At 42.1% G+C, this 12,717-nt stretch overlaps 1 protein-coding gene across 3 annotated transcripts; it reads right to left on the bottom strand.

Annotated features, from left to right (window-relative positions):
• Window positions 1–458: 458 nt before the first annotated feature.
• ZBTB43 (zinc finger and BTB domain containing 43) lies at window positions 459–9,734 on the bottom strand. Of its 3 annotated transcripts, none has more exons than XM_066200978.1 (2): window positions 9,651–9,734; window positions 459–7,420 (listed from the first exon to the last, which is right to left on the bottom strand). In XM_066200978.1, the coding sequence occupies exon 2, from the start codon at window positions 7,395–7,397 to the stop codon at window positions 6,003–6,005; it is 1,395 nt and encodes a 464-aa protein (XP_066057075.1). In that variant the 5' UTR covers window positions 7,398–7,420; window positions 9,651–9,734; the 3' UTR covers window positions 459–6,002. The 3 variants fall into 3 exon arrangements, with proteins under 3 accessions (XP_066057075.1, XP_066057078.1, XP_066057077.1); XM_066200981.1 differs by lacking the exon at window positions 9,651–9,734 and adding an exon at window positions 8,810–8,825; XM_066200980.1 differs by lacking the exon at window positions 9,651–9,734 and adding an exon at window positions 7,531–7,800.
• Window positions 9,735–12,717: the final 2,983 nt, after the last annotated feature.

The raw sequence follows: 12,717 nt of genomic DNA, 5'->3' as shown, positions 1-12,717 counted from the left end.
TTCAGTTTGAGTACCTCAATTTAGTCAGGGAGAGAAGGAATCCTCACAGGAAGGTAAGGGAAACTTAATATTTAATACTTTTTATAGCATGAAATTTCTTTCATACTTAGACAAGAAAAAGAATCTATGTTATCTGTAGTACTTCAAATGTACCAAGAGGCCTTTTGGACATGCGGTTGCTGCTACTATGGAGTGAGTGTTCTGGAACTTTCCTATCAGCATGTACATTCTCTACTGTAACTTCAGAGATCACCATTCTGCAAAAAACAGTTACAACAAAACCTATTTGACAAATCCAAACTATCATGGAAGCCAACTACCTAAAGCAGCAAAGAAATGAGTCCAATTCCACAAATCCATCAAACCTACTGTGTCATAAAAATTTAGGTTTTTGTTTCATGTTTTCTTAGACTAGGCTGGCATGTTATCATTACTTCAAGAAGACACATTACTAGATACACTTTTTAATATATTTAATAAAGTTATATATCAACAACTCTTGGATTTGTACTTTTGTTTGAGCACTTATTTTGGCAAAGTGAAATATTAAATACTAGTACTAGACATGCATTCCTTTCATTCAAGCTTAAGAAAACATTTACAAAGTTGACAGATAACATTTATTAAAACGTTATAGAAAAAAAGGGGCATGGGACTCTTCTATAAGAAGAAAATATTGAACAGTAACATTAAATTAAAACCATGCTGTACAATTAGGACAGCAATATTTATAGACAAAACTATGCAACCTCTGCAATACAGGCATAACATCTCACAAAATATCAAGATATGCAAATTTACTATTATAAATGACTTGTTTAGAATAAAAACTTATAGCTCATTAAGGAAGATCCACTTGACTTGCATAAACAGTTACATTTCTGAAAGAAATATGGAATCCCATTAATAAAAAAAAAAAAGGAGCAGCAATCGACAGACACAGGCTTCAAGCAAAAATCAGAACTTGCAATTTAATCACATTAAAAAATACCATTTTCTTTTCCAGCATCTTTCCCTAGGCCACTGACAGTTTACAGCTAATAGCTAAAGAAGCCAAGCTATCCAATGAAGCATTTAAAAGACAAAAAAACAACTTTCCTTTGTTGCTTTGAGAAAGGTCCTAATTCTGTTATAGCAAAACACTCAGTGTAGTGCTGCAGGCTCTCATAATTCAGAGACAGGTCACCTTGCTGGCACCCAGGAAAAAGTATTGAGATTACAAACCCTGATGTGCCTCCGTTCTTTCAGGATCAATAATACTGGAACACTCAATACATAAGCCTTTGATCATCTGCCTTGACTATGACACAGGACTGTTTCTCAACCTCAGACACACCTCAGATGAAAAAAGCTGTGACCAAAAACTCTACTGACAATACCTTCTAGGCTCTATCAGCTCACCCAAAAAACTAACAAGGAAAGTTTAAAAAATGAAACAAAAAAGCACCCCGCAAACCAACACTGGTGTGTGAAATAGGAACCTTCTCCCTCAAAAGGGTCCAATATACACCTAAGCAGATTTTAACCCTGCTAACAGTTGAATTTTTCAGAATGGCAGTTACAGAGATTCCATGGTAATTAACATCATAGTTACAATATGGAATGGAAAGGAACTTAGCTGTAATATCATTAAGTCTTCTTACCACTGCTAGGACAATGAATGGCTTCAAAGCAGCAGGAAAGTTGGAAAGCCGCCTGGGTGTACAATATTGCTGATTTTCAGAAGACACTCACTTTACTACAGCCAACAGCCACATCATCAAAGGTAATGAAGCATACGGGAAGATTAATGAAATTCACCATATACATATGCATTCATATTTTATATATACATATATATATATGGATTACTTCCCTCCTCCCCACAAATAAGAAATAATTTTTCGTACCTTGAACAAGACCACTCCATTAGCAAAGATCAGAAGCTTGACAGAAGCTGCATCTGTGTATCTTGGCTTGCTATGCTCAACTGCACTGGCCACCAGTGGCAGGGACTGCAGGGGTGACACATGGCTAGAGGTTGTGAGCTGCCCTGTGCTAGTCAAAAGAAGTTCAGCCTGCACAAAAAATGGATGTGAACAATCCACTGCAAGCCAAAATCTCAACCAGAGGTGCACATAATGCTTCTGCTTAAACATTCTTCCTTAAGGAAGAGTGGCAGCTGCTAGCAAGAGGTGCAGGGAAACACACAGAGAGACTTCTCCTGGGTACATACATGTGGAGAAACTGAAGAGCTGCTCTTGGGAAAACACCTGAAGAAGTCACTGAGAACATGTACAGACATACAGAAGGACACACTCCCTGCCCAGAGCAGGTACACCTCTGAAATGAGTTCCACAGAAGAAGCAAGCTGGAACAGACACACCCCTGAAGGGATTGTGGCCCAGTACCACCACGAATAGTGGCACTGACCAGCACAGGGCATCGGAGGACACCGACTAAGAAATGAAGAGCATCAGACAAGGAAGCGTGCATATGAGCCCAACCTCCTGTGTGACCTGTCACCTTAATAAAGGAAATGGCGGGAGCTGAATACAACTCTTGGTGAAAGCAAGGGAAACTGAGACTACAAAGGCAGGGAAAAGAGGTGTTGGGGCTTAAGCTGAGCCTGAGGAAGATGGTTTAAACAATTTTTTATCTTTCCCCTCCCGTACCTGAAACGGTGATTAGAAGTTTGACAAAAGGCAATAAACTGAGTTCAAAAAAAACACCACAAGATAACTATTTCACCTGTGACATGCAAAAGTAAGGATTTTAGACATGTATCTCAAGCTGCCCTTAAATCGTCAATCCTCTCAACCTGATCCCATGACAATCAGATCAGTATTTTCCTGCAATCAATTGGTTTCATGTAAACTAACAGCAGAAAGCCAAGTGCTACAAAATGAGTGGAGCAACATGTGTTGGACTTTCAAGACAATGCCATAATATGGGGTAAAACAGCAAGAGGCAAATACTAAAAAGTTACTATTCATGCTAAGTCATTAAAAAAGGACATGGTTCTATAATATGATCTACTGAACCTGTTATAAAATCTTTAAAGTGTCTCTCGCAGTACATTTGATTTTAAAGCTTTATTTCAAAGTAATCTAACTGCAAATAGAAGTAATGTTAAACCTTGAAATATCCCATATAAAAGTCATTCCAAGCTGGTAAAAGAAACAGTTTTGCTGGCAGCTCTGTAGGATGGTCCTAGTTTGCCATTTTTTTATTTTTTTTTTTTTTTTTTGACCACAGTTTTCAGACTGGTGTTTCTGTCCAGTCTTTCTTATGGTTAAATGGGAAGAGGCACCCTTAACCTTTTTATGCAAAACTAAAGTGACAATTGGAAAGGGGCTGAGAACTAATGTCATATACAAGATCATTCTTGAAATGAGTATGAGAATAAACACCCTGGACATGTTCAAGGCCAGGCTGGATGGGGCTCTGAGCAACCTGGCCTAGTTGAAGGTGTACATGGCAGGGGGGTTGGAAGCAGATGACCTTCAAAGTCTCCTTCCAGCCCAAACCATTTGATGATTCTAATGCCTTCCTTCTAATGTGATGATGGTACTTGCAGAAATGACACCATGTATGTGGTAAGGCCTTGGAGAATGGACAAACAGGGCCACCGAGTGCAAGAACCCTTTCCTCTACCCTCATGTAAACAGGCAAGCATTATAGTATTTTTAGTATTAAAAAGGACAGTGCTAGCAGTGTGTAAACAAACCATAGAGGGAATATAATTTCTAGGTTTAAAAAACATACTTATAAAGTTTTATGGTTTGTTTGTTTTTTGTTGTTTTTGTTTTTTTTTGGTTGGTTGGTTGGTTTGGGGTTTTTTGGGGGGTTGGTTTTTTTTGTTTTGTTTTGTTTTTTTTTTTCTTTTTGTTTGTTTTTTTTTTGTTTTGTTTTGTTTAAATACAAAGTGCTTCTATACATTAAGCAGGTTACAGTGTTAGTGAGCAAAATCCCTGTTTCAGTACCTTGATCACAAAGGTTAAACATGGCCACCATGGAAGTTGTAGAGCTCAATTAAGTGCTAAGAACAGGAACTCTGTGGTGCTGATCATTCGTGCCCATTGCCAGCAATGGGTTCATCGTACTTGGGAACATCTGTTTTAACAAAATTCCATATGAAAAAATATTTGAAGCATTAGAAGATTAATAATTAAGAGCCTCTTTAAAAAAAAAAAAAAGTTTGTAAGTAGAATGCCAGTAAAGAAATTACAGTAATTACAGCTCACTGAGTGGAAAACCCTCAGGTTGCAGCAGACATTCATTTTCAGGATACAGTTCAGTTGTATCTTAAGACAATTTGTAACTGGGAGTTCAAAAAAGAGTCTGAAGTGTAATAATCTTTGTGTGGTTTTGCTTCACCATACAGGGTCATCTGTTTCAGTACGTTATCCTGCACACGGCAGTGCCTAATGCAGAAACTGGGGCCAGACAAGCTTACGTCTTTCATGCTGGTTAAGTTTTTCCGCATGTGAACAGCACTGTACTTGGATATCACCTCTTTCTATTATATTCTGTGTATATTCTAAAAGCTCTTTCCTTATTTCAGTAAGCTACTTAAAAGCTTTTGCTTACCAAGAAGCAATTGCTTTTGCATTAGACTGCATTAAGCTTTCAACCCCAAAATCCTGTTGTCACCTTTACAACTGATGCCTTTACTCAATCTGCAGAGCTGGCAGCATCCCTTAGAACTAAACACACTCCTCCATCTGTCTCCATGAATGAGAGCTCCACACATAGATCCTCATCCTAACAAAGAACAAGTGTCACTTTCCCAGCAAAAATCCCATCTTCAGACACAAGCATGGTACCACATTCTGCAGTACCATTAGAAGATCCAAATCACATACTTCTTTTTTTCCACAAGCAGCTTCATTTGAGGAAGTAAACAACTCTGCTTGTGATCACCAGCCACAGTAGTTCAGTACCAAGAATCTGTATTATAGTTCTTACTATTCAAATAGTAAAGAATTAAAAGTATAAATACCTATCAATGACTATGTAGTTTTCCTAAAGCAGGTTTCTAAAACTAGATAGAAGTTCTCTAAGAAGTTTTTGTACCAATAACAAGTCAGTTCATGAATCAAGAGTTTGGTACTTGCTACTGTAGTAAGCCACAAAAATTTGAACAGAAATTTACACTTTAAATATTTGATTATTTTGACTAAGTTCCAAATGTTGCATCTTACTTTATATTGGTCTTTTTTTTTTTTTTAATACGTATTACACACTTCTAGAAGCTCTCACAATGTAGTAATTAAAATCTAATGAAGTCAAGAGTCGTACAGCACAAGGCCCTAGAAGAGCAAGGATAAAGTATACTTAATACATACTGAAGTTTATATAGTGATAAACTGTAAGTGCATTACAGACTCTAAATAGAAATCAGTACAAAATTAGACATTTGTTTTACTGAAGATAAATTTTAAAAACAGAAGATGGATAAAGGAAAGCCAAACCACCTTTACCACTGCCTTTCATTAAGCAATACAACAAAGGCTACTGAATGATGCACACTACCTAAAGATGCATGTTAAGTGTGTTGGCAGTCTTCGCCTTGAGGTGGAATTCTCTTTTCTTGTTTTTTTTCTTTCTTCCTTTAAATGTGAATCATATAACCCAGTTTGGTAATCTCAGTTTTCTTTTCCATTAAGGAGTACTACCTGAATTCCTGGTTCACCTAAGTATTTTCTGGATTTTTGTCAATTTAGAGCAGAGTTTTATCATGAATTTAGATGACTTAGAAATACAAGACGGCTTCTAAATTCTGCTGGATTACAGTCAATCTCAGACCTCATTTTGCAGGCACCTTTCAGATTAACCACATGCACTTCACACACTGGACACATGAAGGAATATTGCAGGAAGCAAAATACATTTGATCTGTTTATACCAGCATACTCGTTAAAATTTTTTTTGACAATGTACAATAGCAAGTACCAGACATTATTTGCATAATTAGTTTATTTTTCTTACTCTACTAAACAAATGTAAGCACTAATGTCTTAGTTCATCTCAGTAGTACTCTGTTCAGCTTTAGAAGCCTGATAGGACTTGGTACAAGAGGTCACATGCCGATGAAAGCTGTCCCGCCACATAAATCTTTTCCCACAGATGTTACACTCATACGGTTTTATGCCCGTATGAATTTTCATATGGCCTACAAGATGGTGTTTCATTTTGAATTTCTTACCACAGACACCACAGCCATAAGGTCGAAGACCAAGGTGCATACTCATATGCCGATCTCTCTGACTTTTGTGCGTAAAGCTCTTCCCACACTGACAGGGATAGAGCTTATCAGCATGGGAGAATCCAGTGAGAGACGTTTCTTCTTTAATCCCGGCAGCCATGTCAATGCTCTCACCATAGCCTGCTGCCATCATCAGATCCTGTCTGTGAGCACTTAAATTTCCATCTGCCCTTTCACCAGAAAATTCTTCCATAGACGAGCCATAGAAGTCAACTTGTTCATCATAATTACTTTCATCTGCCTGTTCATCGAATTCTGCTTCCATCTTTTTGTCACCTATGTGAAAATCTTCAACACCCGAAGATTGGATTGAGTGATCTGCCTGGATGGCATTCACGGATTCAGAAACTTGGTGTTCATCGTAAGGATTATCAACACCTTCACAGTCTTGTTCAAATCTTTCTGGTTTCACGTGGATCCACCGCTTGTGAGACATGATGCTGGGTTTGCTGTACATTGGTCTGGTGTACTGGTACTCTGCGCTATCACTAGTTCCCTCTTCGCCATCCTGACTGGTCATTCCAGTGCTAAGTCTGTCGTGTTCTGTTGAAGAATTACTGGGAAGGTACTCGTGTTCTGTCAGCTGACATGACAGTTCATCTTTAGAGCTCTCTTCTTCATTTTCGCCATCCCTTAGTTCCTGCACTTTGTGAAATTCCGTCTGTCCTCCAGAGCCAAGTTCAAAGGTTTCAACAAGGCCATTGTAGCTGCTACTGCTTGGGGACTGATGGTCACTGCCATGGTTCATCTTCTGACACAGAACTGTTGGGTTTCCCTCAAGCACTTCAGTGCACTTATCCACTACATGCCACATCTGAAGGAAACTTGCTGCAGTCAGATAACTGACAATTTCTGGCGCAGGCATTACCAGCCGGCCTGTATAGGTAGACAGAAGGATGTTCTCGAACACTCTGGGATTCATCACATCGGGCAGGACTATTCGCCTGCTGTTCTTCAGGAGAACCTGGTCACAGAAGTAAGGTGAACTAGCTGCAAGAACAGCTTTATGGGCTCTGAAGAGATGGCCCTGAACCACAATGGACACATCACACAGTTGTCCTTGCTGGCGCTGTTGGTTTAACTTCTGCAAAATGGTGCTGGAAAAATCTGGAAATTCCACTCGAAAGGAGCTTGAGCCAGACTCCATTTCATTAGAGATTTAGTGTTGTGCTGCAAGAAAAAAAAATACAAATAATAAATAAAATTAGAAATTCTGCTGGGTCAAGTATTGACCTTTCCATTTTCTTCTATGCTTTTTCTTTTTTTCTTAACAGACTCACATGGAACTCAACATTTTCTGGAACCTTTTGCCATGGCTGTATTTCCCTCAAGCCACCTCATTTCTCTCTTCCGAAAGCTGTACTGAGGCCATAAATTGCTCTGCCAGCACATTCTGTTGTCTTTCTTCTCTCCAAGAGGACTCATCAAATACAGCAGGAGCTACAAACAGCGAGTTATCCTGCTGGGATAGACTAAGCATCTCAAACATGAGTTTAGGCTAATGAAACTGTTATTTCATGGAATTACACTGCAGAGTTCTAACTCCAGGAAGTCCCACAGTTTGTACCAGCATATGAAAGATTTTGTATTTCAAATGCCAACAAAATCATCTCATTGATCCCCCAACAAGCAGATTTAACTCATGAAAAATTTCACTTAAGATCAAAATTTCAAAAGCAACTGTCTTGAGTCACAGCATGACACCAGAAGCACAGAGAACCCCACTAAGAATGAGATTTATGACCCTTCTCATGCATTTCCCTATTGTTTTATTAACTGAAAGGTGGAACAGCAACAGCTTGGACAGTTTTTAATTCTGAGCTTATTGAGATATTTGGGTTAGGGTTATAAAGTTCCTTTTAGGGAAATCAAGCAGAATTTAAAATGTCAGTCAAGAAATTGATACCTTTGGTGCACAGAACTTTCCCTGCCTGCTCCTTGTGTATTTCTAACACATAACAATTACATGCCAGAATTTCAGCTAAGAGCTCCCAGATTTTCACATCTGCATTCTCACATAATCCAGATGTCTTACTACAAAGTTAAAGGCCCTGTAAGCAGTAATACAACTTTTTCAAATGCATACTTGAAATTTAAATTGAATTTGAGATAAATTTGCACATTATTATAATCAGAAGTGACAGAAATTTAAATACCACTATTAAAGACCAAAATTAACTGCTTGAGTAAGTTAAATTTGAGCAAATTTTCTATTTGATGATGTGTCAATTAAGTACTGTGGGATTCCTGAAGAGCCATGGAGCAGCAAGTTGCCACCCACACAATCACAGAAGAGCACCTTTAAATTTTCTGTCTTCAGCACTCCTCAGGTTCTTTCCTCCAGAGCACCAACCCCTTCAGCACAGAATCAGCTACCAGCGCCTTTCCAGTGAGCAATGGAACACTGCACCTGCCAGCTCAATTGTTAGTTTTTCCTGCCACTTTGCTTAAAACAATTCGACATAATTATTAAAGTATTTCAAGTTATCTTACACCTTGTGTATATTATGCCTATTTTTTGAAATAATCATATTTTCTTATACAGATGCAGCTCCTTACCTCCCTTCAGAATACTCTCAGATTTAAGATTCTATTTTTTAATACTTCCCTACAAAAAACAAAAAAAACAACAACAACAAAAAAAAACCACACAAAAAAATAAAAAAAAGCCTTCAGGAGACGTTCAACTGAAACTTAATGAAGATGCCAGTAGAACTTATATACAATTACTGATAATCTAAACTGCCATCTTTCAGCAGGGAGTCAGCATGTCACCACGGAAATATTTCCAGATGATAGCCGCTTTAAAGTAACATTTCTTGCAGTAGGTGCTGGCAGGGAGCTCCTTCCCCTCTCCAGGGGCAGCCCCGTCGATTCCGATCTGATCTCTCACCCTCCCGGCGCCGCCGCGACGCCACCGCGGGGCCCGGCCGGGATCGCTCCGGCCCGCGGGGCCCGGCCGGGATCGCTCCGGCCCGCGGGGCCCGGCCGGGATCGCTCCGGCCCGCGGGGCCCGGCCGGGATCGCTCCGGCCCGCGGGGCCCGGCCGGGATCGCTCCGGCCCGCGGGGCCCGGCCGGGATCGCTCCGGCCCGCGGGGCCCGGCCGGGATCGCTCCGGCCCGCGGGGCCCGGCCGGGATCGCTCCGGCCCGCGGGGCCCGGCCGGGATCGCTCCGGCCCGCGGGGCCCGGCCGGGCCCCAGCGCCTCCCGCGGCCGCGCGGACCCGCCACAGGCCCCGGCCCCGGCCCCGGCGGGGACACCGACCCGGCCCGACACAGCGCGGGACCCGCGGACGCGGGGCCTGGGAAGGCCTCGCGCGCCGCCCCGCCCCAGCGCGGGCCCGCCGAGCGGGCCCGGCGGCAGCACGGCCTCCCGGGGGCACGAGCGGCAGCGCCTCACCTGCGGGTGGCGGCGTCTCTCATAGCGGGACGGCGTCGGTGCGGGTGCGGCCCCGGCCCCGGCCCTGCCCGCGCCCAGCCCGGCCCGCACCGGAAGCGGCTACCCCCCTTCCTGCGGGCACTTCCGCGTCCCGGTCACGTGACGATCGCCCGGCCCTTCTGCTCCCTGTCCGCAGGGGGGCGCTCACCCGGGGCGGCGGCGGCGCCCCCTGCTGGCTCCGTGTGGGAGCGCATGGATCCGACCGGAGCGCTCAGTGCGAACGGCCCGCGCCGGGCCGAGCTGTGCCGTGCCGTGCCGTGTGTCCTGTCCTGCCCTGCCCTGTGCCGTGCTGTGCTGTGCTGTGCCGTGTGTCCTGTCCTGTCCTGTCCTGCCCTGCCCTGTGCCGTGCCGTGTGTCCTGTCCTGTCCTGCCCTGCCCTGTGCCGTGCCGTGCTGCTCTGTCCTGTCCCCTCCCTTTGCGGCGCAGCTGCTGCCCCGGGCAGTACTCTGCGCTGCTGTGGGCACTGCCGGCAGGGCACCGGCAGACACCCCAGCCGGAGCCCGGCGTCCCCCCGGGCGCTGGGCACCGGCAGACACCCCAGCCGGAGCCCGGCGTCCCCCCGGGCGCTGGCCCGGCCCCGTGTCCCGCACGAAGCCGATGTCTGGGGCACGGGACTGTCCTTCAGCCCAAGCCTCCCAACGGGCACGCAAACACCAGGCCCCTGGTGGAACCTTTGCACGGTTCAGGCTCGGTGCCGCCCCGCTGGAGCCCGCGGGCGGGCTGGTACAGCTGGTACGGCCCTGAGCTAAGGAGTAGAATTCTGAGATCATGGTGGGGAATTACAAACAAACCCTAATTTTCTCTTTCATAATTTTGGAAGCTACTATAGTCCTTGCTAAGATGGATTTCTGCATTCATGCGATACAGCATCTTGAACAGGATTAATAACAATGCGTTGTCCTCTGTGCCACCTGATCCTTTGCCAGTAATGAAGTCTTGAATTTTCTTCAAGTTTACAGAATATATACAACCTTGCTCTTTTTTATAACGCTATCAGTGAAAGACTTGGAATATTATATTGGCTCAGCATTTATATTGAATTAGCACTGGCAGTCCCCATTAAGAGTTAGGATGCCACAGGGCGGAGTAATGAATAAACAAAGGATGTTCCTGCAGAAATATTTGTGGAAAAAGGGATGCAAGACATGGCAGCTGGCTGCAGCACACTGAGTGGGTGGAATAAGTGGGAGAAGGGCATTGTGGTGTGAGTCATATATGATTATTATTTGAAATACAGAAAAAATTCTGTATGGTTAAGAGACAGAGAGAACTTCTCAAATTAGCATTGAAACTCTTGTGCTTTGAGCTCCTGTAAAGGTTTACTTTACAGGATATGGGGAATTAACAACTACTTTTGCTACCTTTTTCTGCTTTCCAGCATTTTCTTCAGAAAAAAAATCATGTTTTTAAAGGTAAAATCTGCCACAGTGCCAGTTGTGATTAAACATGAGTGTGGCATGAAAAGCATTTTGGACTTCCTCCATGTGATCAGTTCTGCAGTCTTCATGTGATAACACTGACTGCATGAGCAGGACTGCAGGGTCAAGGCTAGTTTATTAAATCAAAATTCATGTTTTACAAAGGAAGCAAATGGAAACAGCATTAACTAATGTTTGTATGTTTTACTTTTTCCTGAGGTTATGGAAGTTTGGGTCAAATTCATGAATGATCATTCATCTAAGCTTAGAGACCATAATTTTTCTCCCTTGAATGCTTTTTTTATTATAGTATGTTTTCTTAACTCCTCTGTACTCCCTGCTGTGATTCATTTAAATAATTTATTTTTAAGGCAGTGGGTTTCATACCTTTGCTGTTATAACAAGAAATACAATGTTCTAATAAGTGAGCTGAAAGGGAATTTTTTCTTGACACCTGATAGGCTGACACAGGTGTCTTTCCAAAGCACACTTGTTTGGATTTTGAGGTGGAGATAGTCTGCATCACCTTGTGTTGGTAAACAAAAGGTCTCTGTAATTCTTGCATGACAGGATTCTGCAGTTCTATGAGGAATTCTATGATGAAACTTTAGCTTCACTCTGATGGTGAAAAAAATGTATTTAGGTCTGTCCCATGGTGCTTATGTATTCTGAAAGTTTGTATTCTTGGTACATGTAGTAAGATGACTCTGGTTATACTTTGCTGTATGAGTCAGACTTAAACTACCAAACTACTCAGAAGGGTAAACTGATACTTGTGGATTCTGTGTAGTTACAGAGAAAAGTTTCCTTCTGCAGAAAACTTGAGGTTTGGTGCCACAGACCCTGCTCGGACAAACCTCTTGCTGATTTTCAGTCATGGAGAACTTGTGTCAGAGACAATTAGGGAGGGTATTTTTTTTTCTTTTTTCAGCTTCTTCATAGTTTTAAAATTTCTCTAAGTGAGAAGAAAAAATTGATACAGCTGTAATTATGTAAGGTGGGTCATTTGTATGTTGCCAGTTTTGGTTTTACATTAGTATAAAATTTTATATTTCAGCAGACAGCCACTGTCACTAAATGCATTGTAGCACTATTGCTCAGAAATACAACAATCTATTAATCTCCCCATTATATTATTGAAGAATTAAAAAAACAGTGAGCATTGATGGAAGTCTAGGAAATCATTATGTGTGTATCAAATATTTATTGTTTGCTCATAAAAAAGGGAATGCCACAATGATAAGACAGATACACTTTACAGTGTAACAAAAAAGTGTAAAATTTTATAGCACTCATCAAGAACAGGAAAGTATTCCGTTCCACAACACCTTTAAATTTTAAACAGACACACATTGCAAAATCCCTTGAGCAAAGCTTAAATAATACATTATAAAAATATAAATTTAATTCTGCTTCTCCCCAAAAAGGGACGGCTGTGTGCTGAGAAGACCGTCCTGTGTTGAAAATAGACCCTAACATTGATGTGTGCAGAAAACAAACCAACCAAACAAACCCCCATTTATGATCCAGCTATAGACTTGTCTTTATTGTAGTTATAAAATATACATAGCCTTTTATTGAATTGCCTGCTGTCAAAATCTGCAAGAATT

This window comes from Chamaea fasciata, unplaced genomic scaffold (genome assembly GCF_029207755.1).
Source record: "Chamaea fasciata isolate MVZ Bird 193981 ecotype frontalis unplaced genomic scaffold, bChaFas1.0.hap1 SCAF_20, whole genome shotgun sequence".
Classification (NCBI taxonomy): domain Eukaryota; kingdom Metazoa; phylum Chordata; class Aves; order Passeriformes; family Sylviidae; genus Chamaea; species Chamaea fasciata.
This window is presented reverse-complemented; position numbering and strand designations above follow the sequence as displayed.

Excerpts from the sequence above, each read along its gene's own strand:
- ZBTB43 (XM_066200978.1), bottom strand. The coding sequence starts at position 7,397 with ATGGAGTCTGGCTCAAGCTCCTTTCGAGTGGAATTTCCAGATTTTTCC.